This window comes from Nicotiana tabacum, chromosome 4 (assembly GCF_000715075.1).
Source record: "Nicotiana tabacum cultivar K326 chromosome 4, ASM71507v2, whole genome shotgun sequence".
Classification (NCBI taxonomy): Eukaryota; Viridiplantae; Streptophyta; class Magnoliopsida; order Solanales; family Solanaceae; genus Nicotiana; species Nicotiana tabacum.
This window is the reverse complement of record NC_134083.1, coordinates 94,421,054-94,438,103: the sequence shown is the minus strand read 5'-3', so window position 1 is coordinate 94,438,103 and position 17,050 is coordinate 94,421,054. Positions and strand designations below refer to the sequence as shown.

Below are 17,050 nucleotides of genomic sequence, written 5' to 3'. Positions count from 1 at the left end.
GGCATGCAAACCGATCGACATATATATAGATATCACTCACAGCACGGCACTCAGGCCCCAACTCAGTCACCAATCTCTCCAACCTCTCAGGCTCACAACACTCATGCTAAGCAGCCCTAATCAATGATACGAGATGTGACAATATACGATAACAGAGACTGAGATATGACACGCAATGTTAAATCTGACTGAGTACATAACTGCAATTAAACAGATAACTCAACAGCAAAAAACGACCATTGTGGGTCCTAATAGTACCAACATATAGCCTAAACATGATTTCTAGCATGAATCACAACTCAAGTGCTCTAACACATAGAGTACAACAAACTATTCAGATAAAATAGCTACGCAGTTCCAGGGATTCGATTAAATCACAATTTGACGCCCGCACGCCCATCACCTAGCATGCTCGTCACCTCAGCATAAATCACATAGCACGAAATTCGGGATTTCATACCCTCACAACCAAGCTTAGAAGTGTTAGTTACCTCAAACTGTGCGAAACTCTACTCCAACAAGCCCTTGCCTCGCGAAACAGCCTCCAAATACCTCGAATCTAGTCACAAACAGTTCGATACAGTCAACACGAGCTAAAGGAATCAATTCCATATGAAAATGCTAAGTTCTTAATTAAGAAGTCAAAAAGTTCATTCAAAAGCCGGCCCCCGGGCCCATATCTCGGAACCCAACAAAAGTCACAAAATCTGGAAGCCCATTCATTTACCAAAATCCAACACCAAATTGACACCCAAATCCCCAATTTAAACTCTCCAAATCCCTAGCCTCAACTCCCAAAATTGCACCTCAAAACCACACAATTTAGGTAGGAAAATCAATTGGGAAACATAACTATTGAGTAAATTTAACCACAAGTGACTTACCTCAAGAAAACCATCGAAAATCCTCTCAAAAATCGCCTAAGTCCGAGTTTGCAAAGTCCAAAATAAGGGAAATCATGAATCCTTCGAATTTAAGGGTTCTGCCAAGGGGTCTCCGCTTCTGCGGACAACTTACCCGCACCTACGGTCCCGAAGGTGCAAAAAAATTTCGCTTCTGTGTTGCCCACTCGACCCCCGACCTTGCGCACCTGCGGCCAAAATCCTCGCATTTGCGGGTGCGCTCCTGCGAGACCTCGTCCGCTTCTGCGATTCCAACACTACCATGCCCCTCTCCGCTTCTGCGGAGGACCAAACGCAGATGCGCCTTCGCATCTGCGGACACCTTTCCGCTCCTGCGACGACTGCCCAAATCCTCACCAGGTCGCACCTACGCTTTCCAGCTCGCACCTACGACCAAAGCTCCTCAGGTGCGATTGCACTAGAAGACTCCCAGCTTCGGCAATCTTTCAAACTCCAAATTTTATATGTTACCCATCCGAACTCCACCTGTGACCCTCGGGACCTCCACCAAACATACCAACAAGTCCTAAAATATGATAAGAATTTAGTCGAGCCATCAAACAACATCAAAAACACGAATCGCATCCCAATTCAAGCCTAATGAAAATAAAGAATTCCAACTTCTACAAGCGATGCCGAAACCTATCAAATCACGTTCGATTGACCTCAAATTTTATACACAAGTCACAAATGACATCCCGGAATCCCAATACGAGTCCAATAACCACAAAGTCCATTCTCGGTCAAACTTCTAAATTTTTAACTTTCGCCATTTCAAACATAATTCAACTACGGACCTCCAATTCGCCATCCGGACGCACTCCTAAGTCCAAAATCACCCAACAGAGCTAACGTAATCATCAAAACCCCATTCCAGAGTTGTCTACACATAAGTCAACATCCAGTCAACCTTTTCAACTTAAGCTTCCAACCTTGAGACTAAGTGTCTCAATTCATTCTGAGACATTCCCGGACCCGAACCAACTATCCCGGCAAGTCACATAACAACAATTAAGCAGGGAACGAGTAGTAAAAGTGGGAACGGGGCTACAACTCTCAAAACGACCATCCGGGTCGTTACACAGACTCATAAATAAATGTTTCATCATTTCCATTATAGCGAGAAATCTGTGAAGCATCACCTAAATTTCAATCCTCAGCAAAATTGTATCAAAGGGGCTGATCAAGTTGCATTGCAGTATAGCTAATACAGGTGTTTCTATCATGGAATCAGTTTAAGTTATGAGCAAAAATCCAGATGGAAAGCAACTTCTAATCAATGTTACTACCTGAATAAACCTAAATAAGTTTGGCCAATTTTTTCCTTTTCCCACAGTGTCGCTTGAGTCAGGTTTCTATCACATTTCAACTCACTTAAACCGTTTAAGTTTTAACTTAAATATGCTCTTTAAGCATTGGACTTAATAGATTCCAGTCTTCAGGGTTAGTTCCTCCACCATTTGATCATGAAAATTTTGTTTTACTTGGCCGCGTACTGCAGCTTATTTTGCTGGTAATCTTTCAAATATAATTCTTCTTCTGTGTTACTAGAAAAGTAATCCATCAACCATTCAAATGTAGAGAAAATACCAAAAGATTTGTAAGGAGAAGAAGAAGTAATCTCAGGAATAGAGACAAAATACATATTAAGGATACACTGATACACGCATATAAAGGACAAAAAAGAAAAGAAAAGAAATTAACGAGTGAAAGCATAAAAAACAGTACAAACATTAATAAGGAGCCCTAAGGGAACAAAAATCACAAGTGGAATAACAGCTCCATAGGTGTGTTTGCTCCCACATCCCAAAATCCCAAGCTTGATCTGAACCACATTGATCAAAGCAAGCATCAAAAACACCGACCCGCAAACAGAACCGGCAGCAGAAACAAGGTACCCGACCCGAAGCGCGTTCTTGTTAATTTGGGCCAAGTCAAGCGAATAGATGGTGGGGAAATGGTGGGCAGATTTAGCAAGGCGAATAGCTTGCTTAAGGCACAAAGCAATGAGGCTAGAAAAGAGGAAACAGCTGAAGGAATAGACGTGGAAGGCGACGAGATCCTCGGCAACCTTGGGCTTCGCAAAACAGTTGGTGTCAGTGGCGAGGCTGTTGTTCTGATCGTGGGGATTCCAAGCTAGTCCGATGAATACTGCTAGTGTGAAAAGCGAGTTGACGTTGATGATGCCGTCTAGGGCTGTAATGTGAATTGTGGTGCCCAGTTTTGGGACAGCTCCCTCGCACATTTTGTGTCCCAGAATCAGATCCCGACCACTGATGTCTTACTTACCTTTGAGTTTTGACAGACTAGGTAGTAGGTATAAGTCTTTATTTTCTTTGGTTTGGATATTGAGGCAATGAATTGAGAGGACGTAAGGGTCTATTTACTTGAAAAAAGGGTTCATTTACTTAAGTGTAAGCCCAAACAAAATGGGCCAGGGCAGACAACCTCTGTAGCAGGCTACCAGCAAAGCGTTCGCATAGCTTTTCTGAAATTTTGACAAGAAGACTAATCAAACACTAAAACGGAATATAAATAAAATGATGTATGTTGATAAGGAGATAGGAGGTAGAATGGTGACAATGAACCAGGAATATATTTAGCTGACAAATGTTTCACCGGCTTTTTCTGTTTGAGCATTTTCGTCAAGTCCTCCGTGATTTTAAATCGCTGTGAAAGATATTGAAAAACCCCTAAAAAATAATGCCCAAAAACATAACTTCCGCCGTTGCCGGGGATCGAACCCGGGTCACCCGCGTGACAGGCGGGAATACTCACCACTATACTACAACGACTGTTTGGTTTTGTTCTTGGATGAAATTGTATTTCTTGAATTCATTATCAGCCTAAGATAACGGGTTTGTGAATTCACACTTTGACATATCAATGAAAAAAGAAAAAAGACATAACGTTAGCGTTCATCGACCCCTTAAAGTTATGAAAAAAACATAAATAGGGAAAATTTAAGAAATATTTTCAGAAACCTAGCAGCAATAGCTATTTTACAGTAAAAAAAATGAAATTAATAAATCTAAAATATAACATGTATAATAATATACATATAGCAGAATATAACCTCATAATTGTGATAATATACTCTGAATAAATTATGTATAATTTGTAATAAACTATATACAAATTACAATAGATAATTCATACACGATGTAGATGACATATAAGTTACACCAGATAATGTACCAAGTAAAACCACGTATATATTAATGTTATATTGTATCATAAATTCTCAGTCATTGTATATATTGATTATGTATTAACATTAATAATAGTGGATAATAAATATATATGTAGAATACATATATAGTATTATAATAGTTAATAATTATGTATAAATGTGTATATACACGATATAATGATGATATTTAGTAGTGTATAAATTACAAAAATAATCTAGTGTGCTAATATACCCAATATAATGATGGTATTTTTTGTATAAATCATAGTGCTATTCTAAGTATATGAATGTTATGTTTTATCATTTTAGTTCCTCTTTAGTGTGTGGTTGAAGAATAAATATCCTTTTAACAGAATATGGCATAAATAAGCGAAATAGAGGATTTTTTTTATTTTGATATTTTTGGTAATCTTTGGTTTATGGAAAGAGAGGGAAAATCTTTATACAAGATGTTAGTGAGAATGAAAATGATTTTCTTAAATGTTGGGTGCTGGCATTTTGGCTTTTAAAATGGAAACGGTTAAAAATGAAAACGATTTCCTTAAATATTTGGTGCGTCATTTGGGGGATTGCAGTTATATAGATTTTTTATAATGTCATATTTGCAATAAAATTTGTTGTTTTTGGAATAAACAAGAAGTACTATTAGTTAAGAAAATAATTTTTATAAAGAGATTATGCGTGTAAAAAAACTCTATTTTAAATATATACAACCCAAAGACATGGTTGAAACTTGAATGTAGTTTAACTTTGACGTTAAACTTCAAAATATTTTTAATCTAAAACTACTTAAAGATGATTGTGATTTTGAACTTTACACTGTTTTTGTTAAAAGGTTTTCATTTTTTTCACAAAAAACTATCAAAATAAAGTTTATTTTTTCGTACTTCAACGGAAACCTTAGGAGTCCCAACAACATACCCAATATAGTGTCACTGCCTTAAAACTTTTTCTTTTACTCTTAAGCAACTTTACGATTTTTTTCATGCTTTAAGCACATGAATATGTTTATTCACTAATTTTGTATAATTCAGTATTATCGAAGTTTCAAGTGGTAACGTAACGCTTATGTGATGTTACTTATTTTAATTTATTTTTCTAGAATATTAGTGTTTTCCTAATTCAGGGTCCTACTCTTGGTAGTTAATCATTCTATCAATAGTCCTAATCCATCCTACAGGAGAAGAATCTATGAGAAAATGAAGCATTCTGTTTTTTTTGGTATCTATATCAATAAAATATTTATAAAAAATAAATTATACTGTGGATGGTGATGGCGATGGCGATGGCTAACAATAATAGTTGTGAGTGCTCATGGCACTGTTGGTTAGCGATGGATGATAGTGGTAATTGTGGATAGTAATTAATGGTGATGATAGCAGACAATAGTGATTAATGATGTTGGTTGACGGTGAGTCTAGTGTGATAGTAAATAGTAGTGGTGGTGAAATGACTTTTTTTAAAAAAATCCTTGAATGAATAGCATTTTAATAATATTAAAACTATAGATTTTAATTATTCAAACTTATTAAGTGGTTATAAAAAAATACTAAAAGATTGAAATCTAATAATTAAAATTCAAACTTAAAAAGTTATTAAATGGCTAAGAGCTAAACGATTGAGATTCTAAGACTTAGGGTGTGTTTGGTATGAAAAAAAATATTTTTCATAGAAAATATTTTCATGGAAAATGAGTGATTTTATCACTTATTTTTCTTTGTTTGGTTGGTGAGTGGAAAACCTTTTTCGAAAAATATTTTTTAGTGTTTGGTTAGAGAGTCGAATCGCGTTTGTCATCCTGTAGTCAAGGGAGTTTCATCGAAACACTTATAGTTGTTCAAAGTTAGTATTTTGAACTCCTCTGACCATTGACCATGCATATGTAGCAACTTAATTGTTGAGTTGTACAAAATGCATATATTTCATGCGTACAAGGAGCGTGATTATAAAAATGATTAAAATAAAAGAAAAAAAAAATTAAAAAACATAAGTTTCTTTCTCGGATTTACCCCACTCCCTCCCCTCTCTTTATCCCCCTCCCCCTTCCCGTCTTCCCCCAGCCCTTCCCCCATTCAATTTCTTTTTCTTTTTCTTTTTCTTCCCTTTTCTTTCTTCCCATAGCTCTTGCTCCATTTCTTTTTTGTTCCCTTCTCGTTCTTTCCCCAACCCCTTCCCCATTTCTTTTTCTTTTCAAAATATCTTTGATAGATCTGATATTTTGTTTTTGCATGATCTAGTTATTTCTTTGTGTGCCATTATTTTTTGCTTTGTAAATGTTTGTTTTCAGTACAAAATTGTGCAATTTGATTGATAAAATTTTTTATTTTTTATTATTAGTAAAATCATGAAGATAGATTGAAAGTGATGAGTGAAGGAATGAAAATTATCGTAAATAGAGAAATGAGTAACATAATTAGGTTGCTACTATGACTAGCCCGATGTGTTTTGGAGAAGAAGAAAAATGGTGCAGATAAGGTATTTAGGGAGAGTGCTCATGGTATTCTCTGGTGGCCAAGGTGATAGAGACGGAGAAGGTGATGGCAGAGAAGAAAGAATCTTTGACGAAGCTGACAAAGCGGATGAGTTGGAAGCTGATGTGGCAATTGAGAATGAATTGGGTAATGAGGGGATGAAGGGCAACCTGATAGAGGCAAACGCAAGAAACAACCACCCGCAAAGCTAATGGATTATATAGTGAGTGCTAAATAAAAGTGTGTGGGCCAGGAGTTAGTTATATATATCAGACGTAGGCATTGTAGTGAGGTAGGTAAAAAGTTGTTATGAAAATATTCCCTTCTCATCCCATTCCTCTGTATCTCCAATCCCATCCCCTTCTTCTGCTTCTCACCTCCAGCTTTTCTTATTGTCATTTTTTTAGTTGTAATTTCCAGATGGTGTTTTCAATATAATCAAAGTTGTTGCTCCTACTTGCTAGTTTAGTAGCCCTTGCTACAGTCAGAACGGCTCATGTAACAAAAACACAACTGTATGTGTCATATAGTCAAACCATTTTGTTTTCTTTCTTTAAGAAATTTTTTTTTCTATACACACTAGTATTAAATATGGAGAAAAAATGGCTAAAATTTTAGTGATTAAATTATGTTTAGCCAAGATATATGATAGTAATACTCATTAATTAACAATGGAACTAGAGGCCTATAGTTGAATTTGTTTCCAGTGAAAATTAAAGTGCGGGGCGGAAAATGCATTTATAGATATTTCTCAATGTACCACTTTCCACGAGACAACATTAAAAATCATGAAAATATAAAAGAAAATACTATTAATAATATTTTTATTTAAGGTGGGGGTAGGGGCGGAGGTGGGCGGGGGTTGGGGTGGGGTGGTGGGGATGGGGAATAGGTGGGGAAGCTTGCAATAGAAATTTGAAAAATGTATTCCCTTCTCTTGATACGAAAAATATTTTCCTCCAATTGGAAGAAAATGAGATGGGAAAATATTTTTCAAAATATTTATGCGGAACCAAATACATCCTTATTGTAAACAAATGAGGCCAAGTAGGAGATTTAGGAGTTGGGTCTTGGTCCCCCTTAAAAATGCTACTGGCAGTTTTTTAAGGCTGCTGGGGAGACCAAAAGCTGCCGTAGGTAGGAACCGTTAATACGTTGGGCAAAAGTTTCTTGCCATAGTAATTCGTTATTAGGACATGTTAACAAAATATAACCATACTCATGGATTACCTCCAGTAAATTAGTATCCAGTACTTCTCAATGTATTATTGTTAGATGAAAGCAATGTGGCCAATCTGCCAATTTTTTGCTGTGAATATTTGTATGAAAAAGGTAAAATGTACAGCCAGCCAACTGTGGGCATTTGGTCTAGTGGTATGATTCTCGCTTAGGGTGCGAGAGGTCCCGAGTTCAATTCTCGGAATGCCCCCTTACCCTCTGTTGTACGTGTTATTTTTAACACGGGTAATTATAAATGTGATGTTTCTAATTACTCTGCTGTTATTTGTTTTCAACTCCATCCCATAAGAACATGCCAATATCAAGGCTCTAATGATAGATCTTTTTTGTTTTCATCTTCTAATCTTCACGAGCAATTTTCTTCTCTTATATATTTGTTTGTCCATGTTCTCAGTTTGACACAATAGCTTGACAGCATAATTGTATGTTATATATTACAAATTGCCTTCCTAAAACAATTATAGTAACTATTTCCTGTGCAAGAAGCAGGAATACAAATTTCTAACGGTTTATACAAGTTATAATTATGATTGCGTGCTTCTCCTGATCTATAACTTAAAAAGGAGAAAAAGAACAAACATACAAACAAACAGAGTGCGCATGTCACACAATGACGGGGCGTGTAAACAAATGATCTCCACTATTATGTAAAAAACAGAGCGTAATTAGTGAAATACAAGAAAGTCCAACAGAAAACTATCTATCAGCTGTCAATCATCTTTTCCTTTTTTCTCTATCATTCCCAAAAATAATTAACTTTAGCTCCACAGATCAGCGGTCTATTGATCGCAGACAATTTCCAGCTTGGAGGGAAGATGGTTCCTTGCATAGCTCTGGACCTTCACTGTTGTTTCTATTCACCTCAGAACTCCTGTTAGAAATTGAAGCAAAGGCCTCCAAAGGATTTCCACAATTCTTAGACTTTGCTTCACAGCCAAGATAATTTGACAAGACTCTCTTCACTCCAAAGCCACGTCGAGCCAACTTATTGTTATTTGAACTGAGAAATGGAGTTCTCTCTCCTCTTGCAGGGCTTATCAGAGGCAAAGGTGAAAAGTTTGGTGTCGCCGAAGATGTTCTATATGGGGTGCCTGAGACAGGCACTGAATATGGGATGGACACCTTTTTGTGGGCAATTACACTGACCGTAGGAACAGATGACAGCTTATCAGATTGCCTAGTTAAGTCGTCTACATATAGTAGATCATCAATCCGCGCCACAATATTGAATGCCAGACTCTCAAGGACTCTTGAGTAGCTCTCTAGAATAGACTTCCCTACATCCTGAAAAGATTTAAGAAAATATGGTCACTAAATTGTATGATAAAATAGATAGCGAAAGCACCTTTTTCAGAAGTAACAAACCTTGTTGTATTGAATCTTGCTGGCATCTAAGGTGGTCTGGCTTAGGCCAGGGACTCGCTGCTTCAGGCAAAGCAGGAGATTTTCAGCTCTCTCAGCAAGCGACTCTCTCTTGTCTCCATCAACCACAAGATACCTTACCATCTCCCAAGATGATTTTGCCGTAGAACGATTTGGATTAGTTGGAGGTCTAGGATGATGTCTTTTGCGCCACACATAGATTGAAGCCTCCACGCGGTTTGCTATCTCTAAAGCAACATGTTCAGTTGAAAGATCAAGGCAATCTAACAAGCACTCTGAAGAGAAATGCTCTGAAGTGATGTAGCGGTAGATGACATCCCCTAGACACGCTCTTCCATTCTGAAGACAAGAAAATAGTCGAAGTCTAGTTGAAATGCCAAGAATAACATAACCATGGACAAACACAAAGTGGAGGCAGACAACACTATATAAATAGGTCAACAGAAAACAGGTTACCACGGAGTTAGCAATTCAAAAGAGATCAAACTGGTGTTCACACTTAGAACTCTAGTAAATTAATGGACAAGTTTAAAAGAATTCTTGCATGATCAAGAGAAAGTTGATATTCCTTTAGCGATGTACCTTTGGAAGAGCATCCAAATATGATTCAGGAACTTCCATCTCAGCTAATGTAATGCTATTTATTGACATGGCAGCTTTCAGTATTTGATTAGCACATTCACGTTTGTGATTTAACTGCTTCCTTGTGTCTTCAAGTAGACCACCATGAGGCACCCTCGGGACAGGCAGCCACCACTTGTCTTCTTGGCGCTGGATAGCTTTCCGAAAAGAGGCTGAACCATCATCCTCTGCTGCTATTATCCCTTGATCCACATACCAAAACTCCGTATTGGTGAAACTATCTAATATTTCCTGCAAAATATAGCAAAGGGATCATGTAAGGATCTCTTCCCTAAATGCAGTAACTGCGACAAATAGGACGAGCAGCTTCTTACAATGAGCATGTTGTCAAGTTTCTGAAGAGCTGGAAGATTAATAAAAAGGTCCGCTCTTGGTCTACTGGTCATGACCTGGAGATAACACAAGAAATTAAATGTGAAATTTCATTTTGGGATGAAATATTGAATAAAGATAAAGCTAATTAATGACGCTTCCTAATGCCAGCTACATAAATAGCACATTAACAAGAAATACATGTTTGAATGTCATGAAAGTATCACACTTCAACTAGAAGGCTCAACTTAACTGGCCCAAGCAAGTTGCAAATATTCTTGAAAACACTTGAAAGAAATACAATTATTCCATGTGAACGTAATTTGGTTTCTTACAGCAATTTCTTAATCCTAAAATGCAGACTCAAAGAATACTAGGTTCAATGAGAACAATAAGTACCTCAAGCTTAGTTCCATCAGGAAAAGTTTGCCAAGATGGTATTAATTCAACAATGTAATCGCTAACAGCAACAAGCCACTCCATCTCTCTTCGCCACATTGATTTCTTTTCCAGAGGCAGAGGTTCTAGTCTCCACAATTGTCCAAATATAGTAGCTACACATGAAAATTTTGTGAAATTAGAAGGTCACAATTCAAAAGCAAAAAATTGTGACCACTCTTACAAAAACAGTAAAAATACACTTACCACATAGGTTGGTTATGGAATTTGAAATGGCCAATGATGTGCCAACTCCTTTCCCACTACCAGACATGTCTTCACCAAGCAACAATTTTGAAAATCTCTCTTTCATCATCTCCAATTCTGTTCAATTACAGAATAACTCAGTAAATTAGCTAATTGAAAGTAAAATTGACCAACTGAACCGCCATAAGAAATTCAAATTTGAATATGAAAAAGCACATTGTCTCCATTTAGCAGAACATATATGGTCTTATTACGCGGAAAAAAGTTTAAATCACTATAAAAACCCAAAAATGGAAAAGCATAAAAGAGAAGAATCTCTTCTTTTTTTCTTTCAAAAAGCAGTTTTTTACCATAAAATTTAAATGTGGGCATTTTAAAAAACAAACCTGAAATTTTTGAATCAAGCTCACTGACGGTGGAATTACGCACATCTTGAGCTGCATCTTTAGAGGAAGACTTGGTCATTTGGACCTTGAGAATAGGCCAACCCAAAGGAGCCGGTGAAGAACAACAGTCCTTTCCGAGCTTGCTCTCATCAGAACTGGATCGGCTCGACCCCGTACTACTACTACTCCCTTTCGACACCGAGTCACTCAATGACTCTGACTCACTTAACCCGTTCTTTTTTTCAGCTATACTTTCCATCTCAGCTCGATAATTTTGAAATTCAAAATGGTGAAACTACTCTTTACAAGGCAACAACACTTGAACGGATTCATCAAATGCCATCAAGAAAACCAATCTCAGATTACAAAGCTTTCTGAAAGAAAACAGAATCTGAGATCCTTTAATTTAATGTTTGGTTCTTGGATGGGATTCTATAGACAAGAATCAATGGGGTACTGAACAAGAGTTTGAAGGCATCTGATTTTATTCTCTGTTTTTTATATGTGGGTCTGCAATTTCTTATTTCAAATTTTAAGGTAATTGTCAAATGGCCAGTCGCCAACGTCTCTCTCCCCCTGACCACTGACCCCACTTTCAAAATACTCCTATTATTATTAAAAATTAAATTAAAATAATAGGGGTATTAATTACAGCCGTAGGGGTGACGGATATGTCAATAAATATTTCTAGCTAAGTTTACATTTCTACCTTAATAAGAATTAGGAAATTATTACATTACCAAAAAAAACAAAAAACATGGAAACATACCTTATAGGAATGGGGAAATTATTACATTACCCAAAAAACAAAAATCATGGAAACTACGAAAGATTTACATTTCTGTCTTATTAGGAGATTATCAAATTAATTGGTTGAAAGTCCAGGGAGCTGTTTGAGGAAATTAATTAGTTGTGTTTTATTTAATCTCGTGCATTATTTTTTACCAAATTCCTATGAAAATGATCATATAACTAAAAGATCATTTTTAGTGAATTATATAACCTTGCCGAAATGTTCTACAATGTTAGTTAATCTGGATTTTCTAACTAGTAGTGACCGTTCATGTGTCTAGGAGCGGAGCTAGCACAAGTCCTGAGAGTTCGGTCGAAATTAGTAATTTTGGTTCAAATCCTGTATTTGTTTTAAAAGTATTATTAAATATATATAAATTATTAATTTAGAACTCAATAACATAAACAGACTAGAATCAAGAACCCACAAATTTCAAATTTTGGCTCCGCCTTTGCATATGTCCATTTTTCCTTAAACAAGATATGCTAAAATTAAGGGTTAATGACAACCAATGGTAAAGTTGAAGTAAGGTCAAAGAAAAAGAACGTTAAACTTCATATATATATATATATATATATATATATATAAAACTATATAGTTATATAGTTAACGTAATTGACTGAATACATACGTATATATATAGTTAACGTAATTGACTGAATACATACGATAACATACAACTGTGAGGCTGTGCCTCCTCTTTTTTGAACCCGTTTGGCCATAGATTTTACCTATATTTTGGCAAAATTCCAAATCTCAAATCTCAATTGGAGCAAATATCACTATTATTTTTTTTTTAAATTGCCCCAAACTTTTGTATTTTATAAAAGAGCCCACCATTTATTATTTTGTAATAATGTTGCCTCGTCTTCTCGGTCACCTGATAGTGTATTATGTAGTTCATTATAAAAATGATAATTTTGTATCAAATTTATTTATGTTCAGGACTATGGTTTGCGATAATATAATGAATGTTATTGATAATAGTATTGTTGGGTATTTGTGATAGTTTTTAGAACTTGTGGGTATAAGTCATGTTTCATGTTTTTCCAAAATAAATTTTGGAAAAATGTTTTGAAAACTGATGTCCAAACACATTTTCATCTTCAAACCAAACTTTACCTAAATCAGATTTTTCATAACAAATTTGGAAATCTATGCCCAAACGCTAATCGTATAAATTTAAAAGTGAAAAGAATTTATGTTGAGAATGCAATAACGGGACATTAAATTGCTAGTCGCGTAGTATGTGTGTAACTTTGACGAAATTACTTTAGATCTGTCCATAAAATGGTACACTTTATTTACTTTAACTATTTTCAAGTTGTCACACGTTAGCTTCGTGGATTCCCAGTCTAGTCTAAGACAATTTGAGGTTAATCCATTACTACATACACAATGAACGTTTACAAAGAGACACAGAGCCAATATTTGAATTTTATAAGTTCTTCAATGGTAGAATAGTGAACTCAAACGTTAGTGATTAGATGCAAAATTCAATTTTTTTAAAACCTATTTAGGTGAATTTTTTATCACAGAGAGAGAACTAGTAATACAAGAAAGTAAACAATTGAAGAGGAGAAATTTTATATTCAAGGTACTTAGGTTTGAGAAGTAAAACTTTTTAGGTGGACATGATTAATGAAGAGGATATATTTTATAATCAATGAAGAGGATATATTTAGTTATGTACGTGAATACATTTTGTTCCATGTCGGAGGAGCGTTCCATTCAATGGAGTCTCAAGTTCCACATTATTTTGGTGCCTATGCAAGATTTTAATTACTTTCACATGGCATAATCCCGGGGAAACAGACTTTAGAATTTTCCGTTGAAATTACTCAAAAACCGTGATATTTATACCAATTCCAGAAAATCAGATAAACTCAAATTATTACTATTATTATTATTGGAGAAGCAAAATAAAAATAAAAATGAGAGGTTTGAAATTCGACCTGCTCCACTTATTCACCTAACCGTGACCTATATGTTTGAATTCTAGAGCATATACACAAGTAGATTGTTTATAAAACTGATAATAATTAAATTTGTACGCGGTTTAAAGGATACATGCTTTAATTTAACATAATTAATCAAAAACAGTAAGTAATTGAATTGAAATGAGATAAAACGATCAAACCAATAAGGCGAAGTAATTAAGCCTTGCGTTAGGCTAAATGTTAATGGTCGGTTTTAGTCGAGCCCTCTAGATAGAGCCCGGTTCCAACTAAATGGATGAAAGCTGAAGAGCACTTAAACAATAGCTAAAAGCCTAAATAAACTTTATTGCTTTAATAAGGGTGTCAACATTGACCAAAAAATAAAAGGGTTCTCCTCTTTATCTAGTAGAGGAGTTTTAACCCTAATATATGTTTAAATAAGGTAAAAATCGGTTCTCCCTTTTTTTCCACTTTTTTCCACGAAAATACGATCTATAGCATATACCGAGCGCGATCCATGCCGCAGTATCCGGCTGATGGCGGATATTTCGGCTCCTCGTTTTGTCTCTTTTAACCGTCTTTCCTCTACCCTCGATCTTTTATCTTACTCGAGCCTGATTCTTTCCGGGTTCGGCCATGCCCGAGACTCGTTGTATCGTTCGTCCCTGGTTCCAATCTATGAGTACCTTCAGTCTCACTCGAGCTAGTAACAAATAACGTCGTTCCTCGTTTCACAGTGGGATATCGGGGGTAACTTTATCCTAATTTTATCTGTATACACAAATAACAGTTACGAGCTTCTGGCATATATATATATATATATATATATATATATATGCGGAGTCCGGGCGAAGGGCCGGACCACAAGGAGCAACATTACCCTACATTTCTGCAAGAGGTTGTTTTTACGGTTTGAACACGTGACCTCCTGGTCATATGACAATAACTTTACTAGTTACGCCAAAGCTCATTTTCTCTAGGGGGAAAATAAATGTAATGAAAAGAATTACACAAAGTTGGGGTATGTTTGTAGTGTTGAAGCTCGAGGTTGGACACGGATTGACTATTTGTCCTAATTCCTCAATTAAATTACTGATTAATTTGAACTAGTCGGCTGATCATAAAAGAAAGTGAGGCCATTAGGAGGGGGCTGCTTGGACTATCTACTAGTCTCTTTTTCTAATAGTGTATTAGGATTAGCCCCTTCGTGACTTGATTTTCATGAGATATTTAAATATATATGTATTCTTCTTGATTTCTCAATAAGCTTTTGTTGGTCGCCTGAAAACAAGGCCTATGAGCTGTTGACCATTTCAGTAACAAATAATTAATCAATAATAATTAAAAAGAGTACTAAGTGATGAATGAGTTTAACTTAAATTAATCAAGAAAAAGAAAGGAATACCCGTAGTACTTGTGACCTCGTATAACCAAATAATCATTGGAGGTCCTAAGGTTTTCGTACCCGAATAATCAGGAAATGGTCAATTTGATACAAAGATGGGAAAGAAACGATATTTTGCAAAAGCTATGAAACCAAAATTGAAACTAATATAAAAACTACAACAAACTAATAAAGATTTAATAATAGGCATTAGAAATGCTTATTTGTTGTAAAAATATTTGTTGCTAGCTTTCTTCTCTTCGTCATTAGACCGAATATACTGAAGCTGGGTTAAAGCTTATCTTGCAAACCAGTGGAGATATGGTATTCTCGTATATTAGTTTTTTTTTTTTAAAAAAAATCTGATTTCAGAATGCACCAAAAGAAAAGAAGTAATTTCGTCCTAAAGATTGAACTCGCAAGAACGAAAATGTAACTAATCTTTCATCTTTGTCGCTCTTTCTCTTCCTTCAAATAAAGTAAACACTGCAAAAGAATATAAAAAAACACAGGAAAGGAAATAAAAAAAATGGGAATATAATAGTACTCCCTCTGAACTACATTAATTGATTTTTTGGTATTCTTTTTGTGGTCCACGATATTTGATTTTCTCTAGATATCAAGAAGGAATAACTTTTTTTTTTCAAAGTTGCCCTTGGAATAAAGAATCTAGGAGTATTTGTTATATTTTCAATGAACAAAATAAGGTTAATACAATCAATTTTATTGTTAATTAATATTAAATGGTGAATTCTTTAATATGTGTGAAAATAATTAAAAAATTCAATTAAAGTCGAGAAGAGGAAAATTAAAAGTTAAAGTGTATCAACGGACTACAAAACGTGCATGAGAGTTGATGCGCTTTAATTGAAAGTTGAAACTTGCAAGCACAAAAGGAGAAGTAGCTAGAGAACTGCAAAAGTCCCAACGGGTAGATGATTTACTGGTTTAAAAGTTTTGTTTACTTGAACCAAAGTTGGAAAAGATTACCCCAAAAAGAAAAAGGCAAAAACTTCACGTCCTTTCTTCTTTACCGTTAATCAGGAAAAAGCCAAAAAGTCACGCCATCTATATTAAATTTTAGGTATGTAAATAGTGCTTCCTTTTACTTTCCCAAATAGACTAGAGAAAGAGAATCTACAAATGGTAAATTCACTGACCGTTGCTTGCCATTAAAAGTAGAATGAGCAATGCCACAAGTCTACAACTTCGCACCCAGTGGTGGAGTTGCTGTGAGTTCATCAGTTGAACACATTGAAAGCAAAAATGAATAAACATAAAAATAAAAATAAAGATAATGTAATATGTGTATATGTGTGTGTGTGTCGCAACCACTCTAAATCCACGGACTTAATTCATGAATTCGCCTCTTACTCATTTCCTCTTTAAATTGTTTAAAGAACAGTGTAATCTACAAAAATTCGCTGGATTTGACTCCTGAATCGGCCTTTGTTTAAAGAAAAATTTAACCTGTTAGTCCTAAAAATAATACTATAACAACGTTCACTACTCATGCTTGATTTAAAAAGATCAGTTGCACCAAATTAAAGGCACTCTTTTCGTAGAGTTTAGTTAGGTAATTGTGTCAATGCAGCATCCTCATTGTCGGTCCAATTATTCTTTTATCCTTCTTCTTTTAGTCTTCAAACAGTAAGCTAAAAAGGTGTAGTATCTCTTTTGCTGCTGACATGCAAAATTGTAAAAAAAAAAAGAAGGAAGATTTGAATTCCGCTATAGTGACTTTATATATGTTGTTCAAA

At 35.4% G+C, this 17,050-nt stretch overlaps 2 protein-coding genes and 2 non-coding genes across 4 annotated transcripts; 1 reads left to right on the top strand and 3 right to left on the bottom strand.

Moving 5' to 3' along the window:
• Positions 1–2,519: 2,519 nt before the first annotated feature.
• On the bottom strand, positions 2,520–3,263 carry LOC107765338 (uncharacterized). The gene has a single exon (XM_016583977.2). It carries the CDS (start codon positions 3,145–3,147, stop codon positions 2,602–2,604), a length of 546 nt encoding a protein of 181 aa, XP_016439463.1. The 5' UTR covers positions 3,148–3,263; the 3' UTR covers positions 2,520–2,601.
• A 362-nt stretch (positions 3,264–3,625) lies between these two features.
• On the bottom strand, positions 3,626–3,697 carry TRNAD-GUC (transfer RNA aspartic acid (anticodon GUC)). The gene has a single exon. It is a non-coding gene; the product is annotated as a tRNA-Asp (tRNA).
• Positions 3,698–7,923: 4,226 nt separating this feature from the next.
• TRNAP-AGG (transfer RNA proline (anticodon AGG)) lies at positions 7,924–7,995 on the top strand. Its single transcript has one exon. It is a non-coding gene; the product is annotated as a tRNA-Pro (tRNA).
• A 432-nt stretch (positions 7,996–8,427) lies between these two features.
• Positions 8,428–11,630, bottom strand: LOC107765332 (rop guanine nucleotide exchange factor 5-like). The gene is made up of 7 exons (XM_016583964.2): positions 11,174–11,630; positions 10,788–10,904; positions 10,542–10,696; positions 10,145–10,219; positions 9,771–10,061; positions 9,171–9,527; positions 8,428–9,089 (listed from the first exon to the last, which is right to left on the bottom strand). Exons 1-7 carry the CDS (start codon positions 11,430–11,432, stop codon positions 8,577–8,579), a joined length of 1,767 nt encoding a protein of 588 aa, XP_016439450.1. The 5' UTR covers positions 11,433–11,630; the 3' UTR covers positions 8,428–8,576.
• Between the last annotated feature and the right edge of the window lie 5,420 nt (positions 11,631–17,050).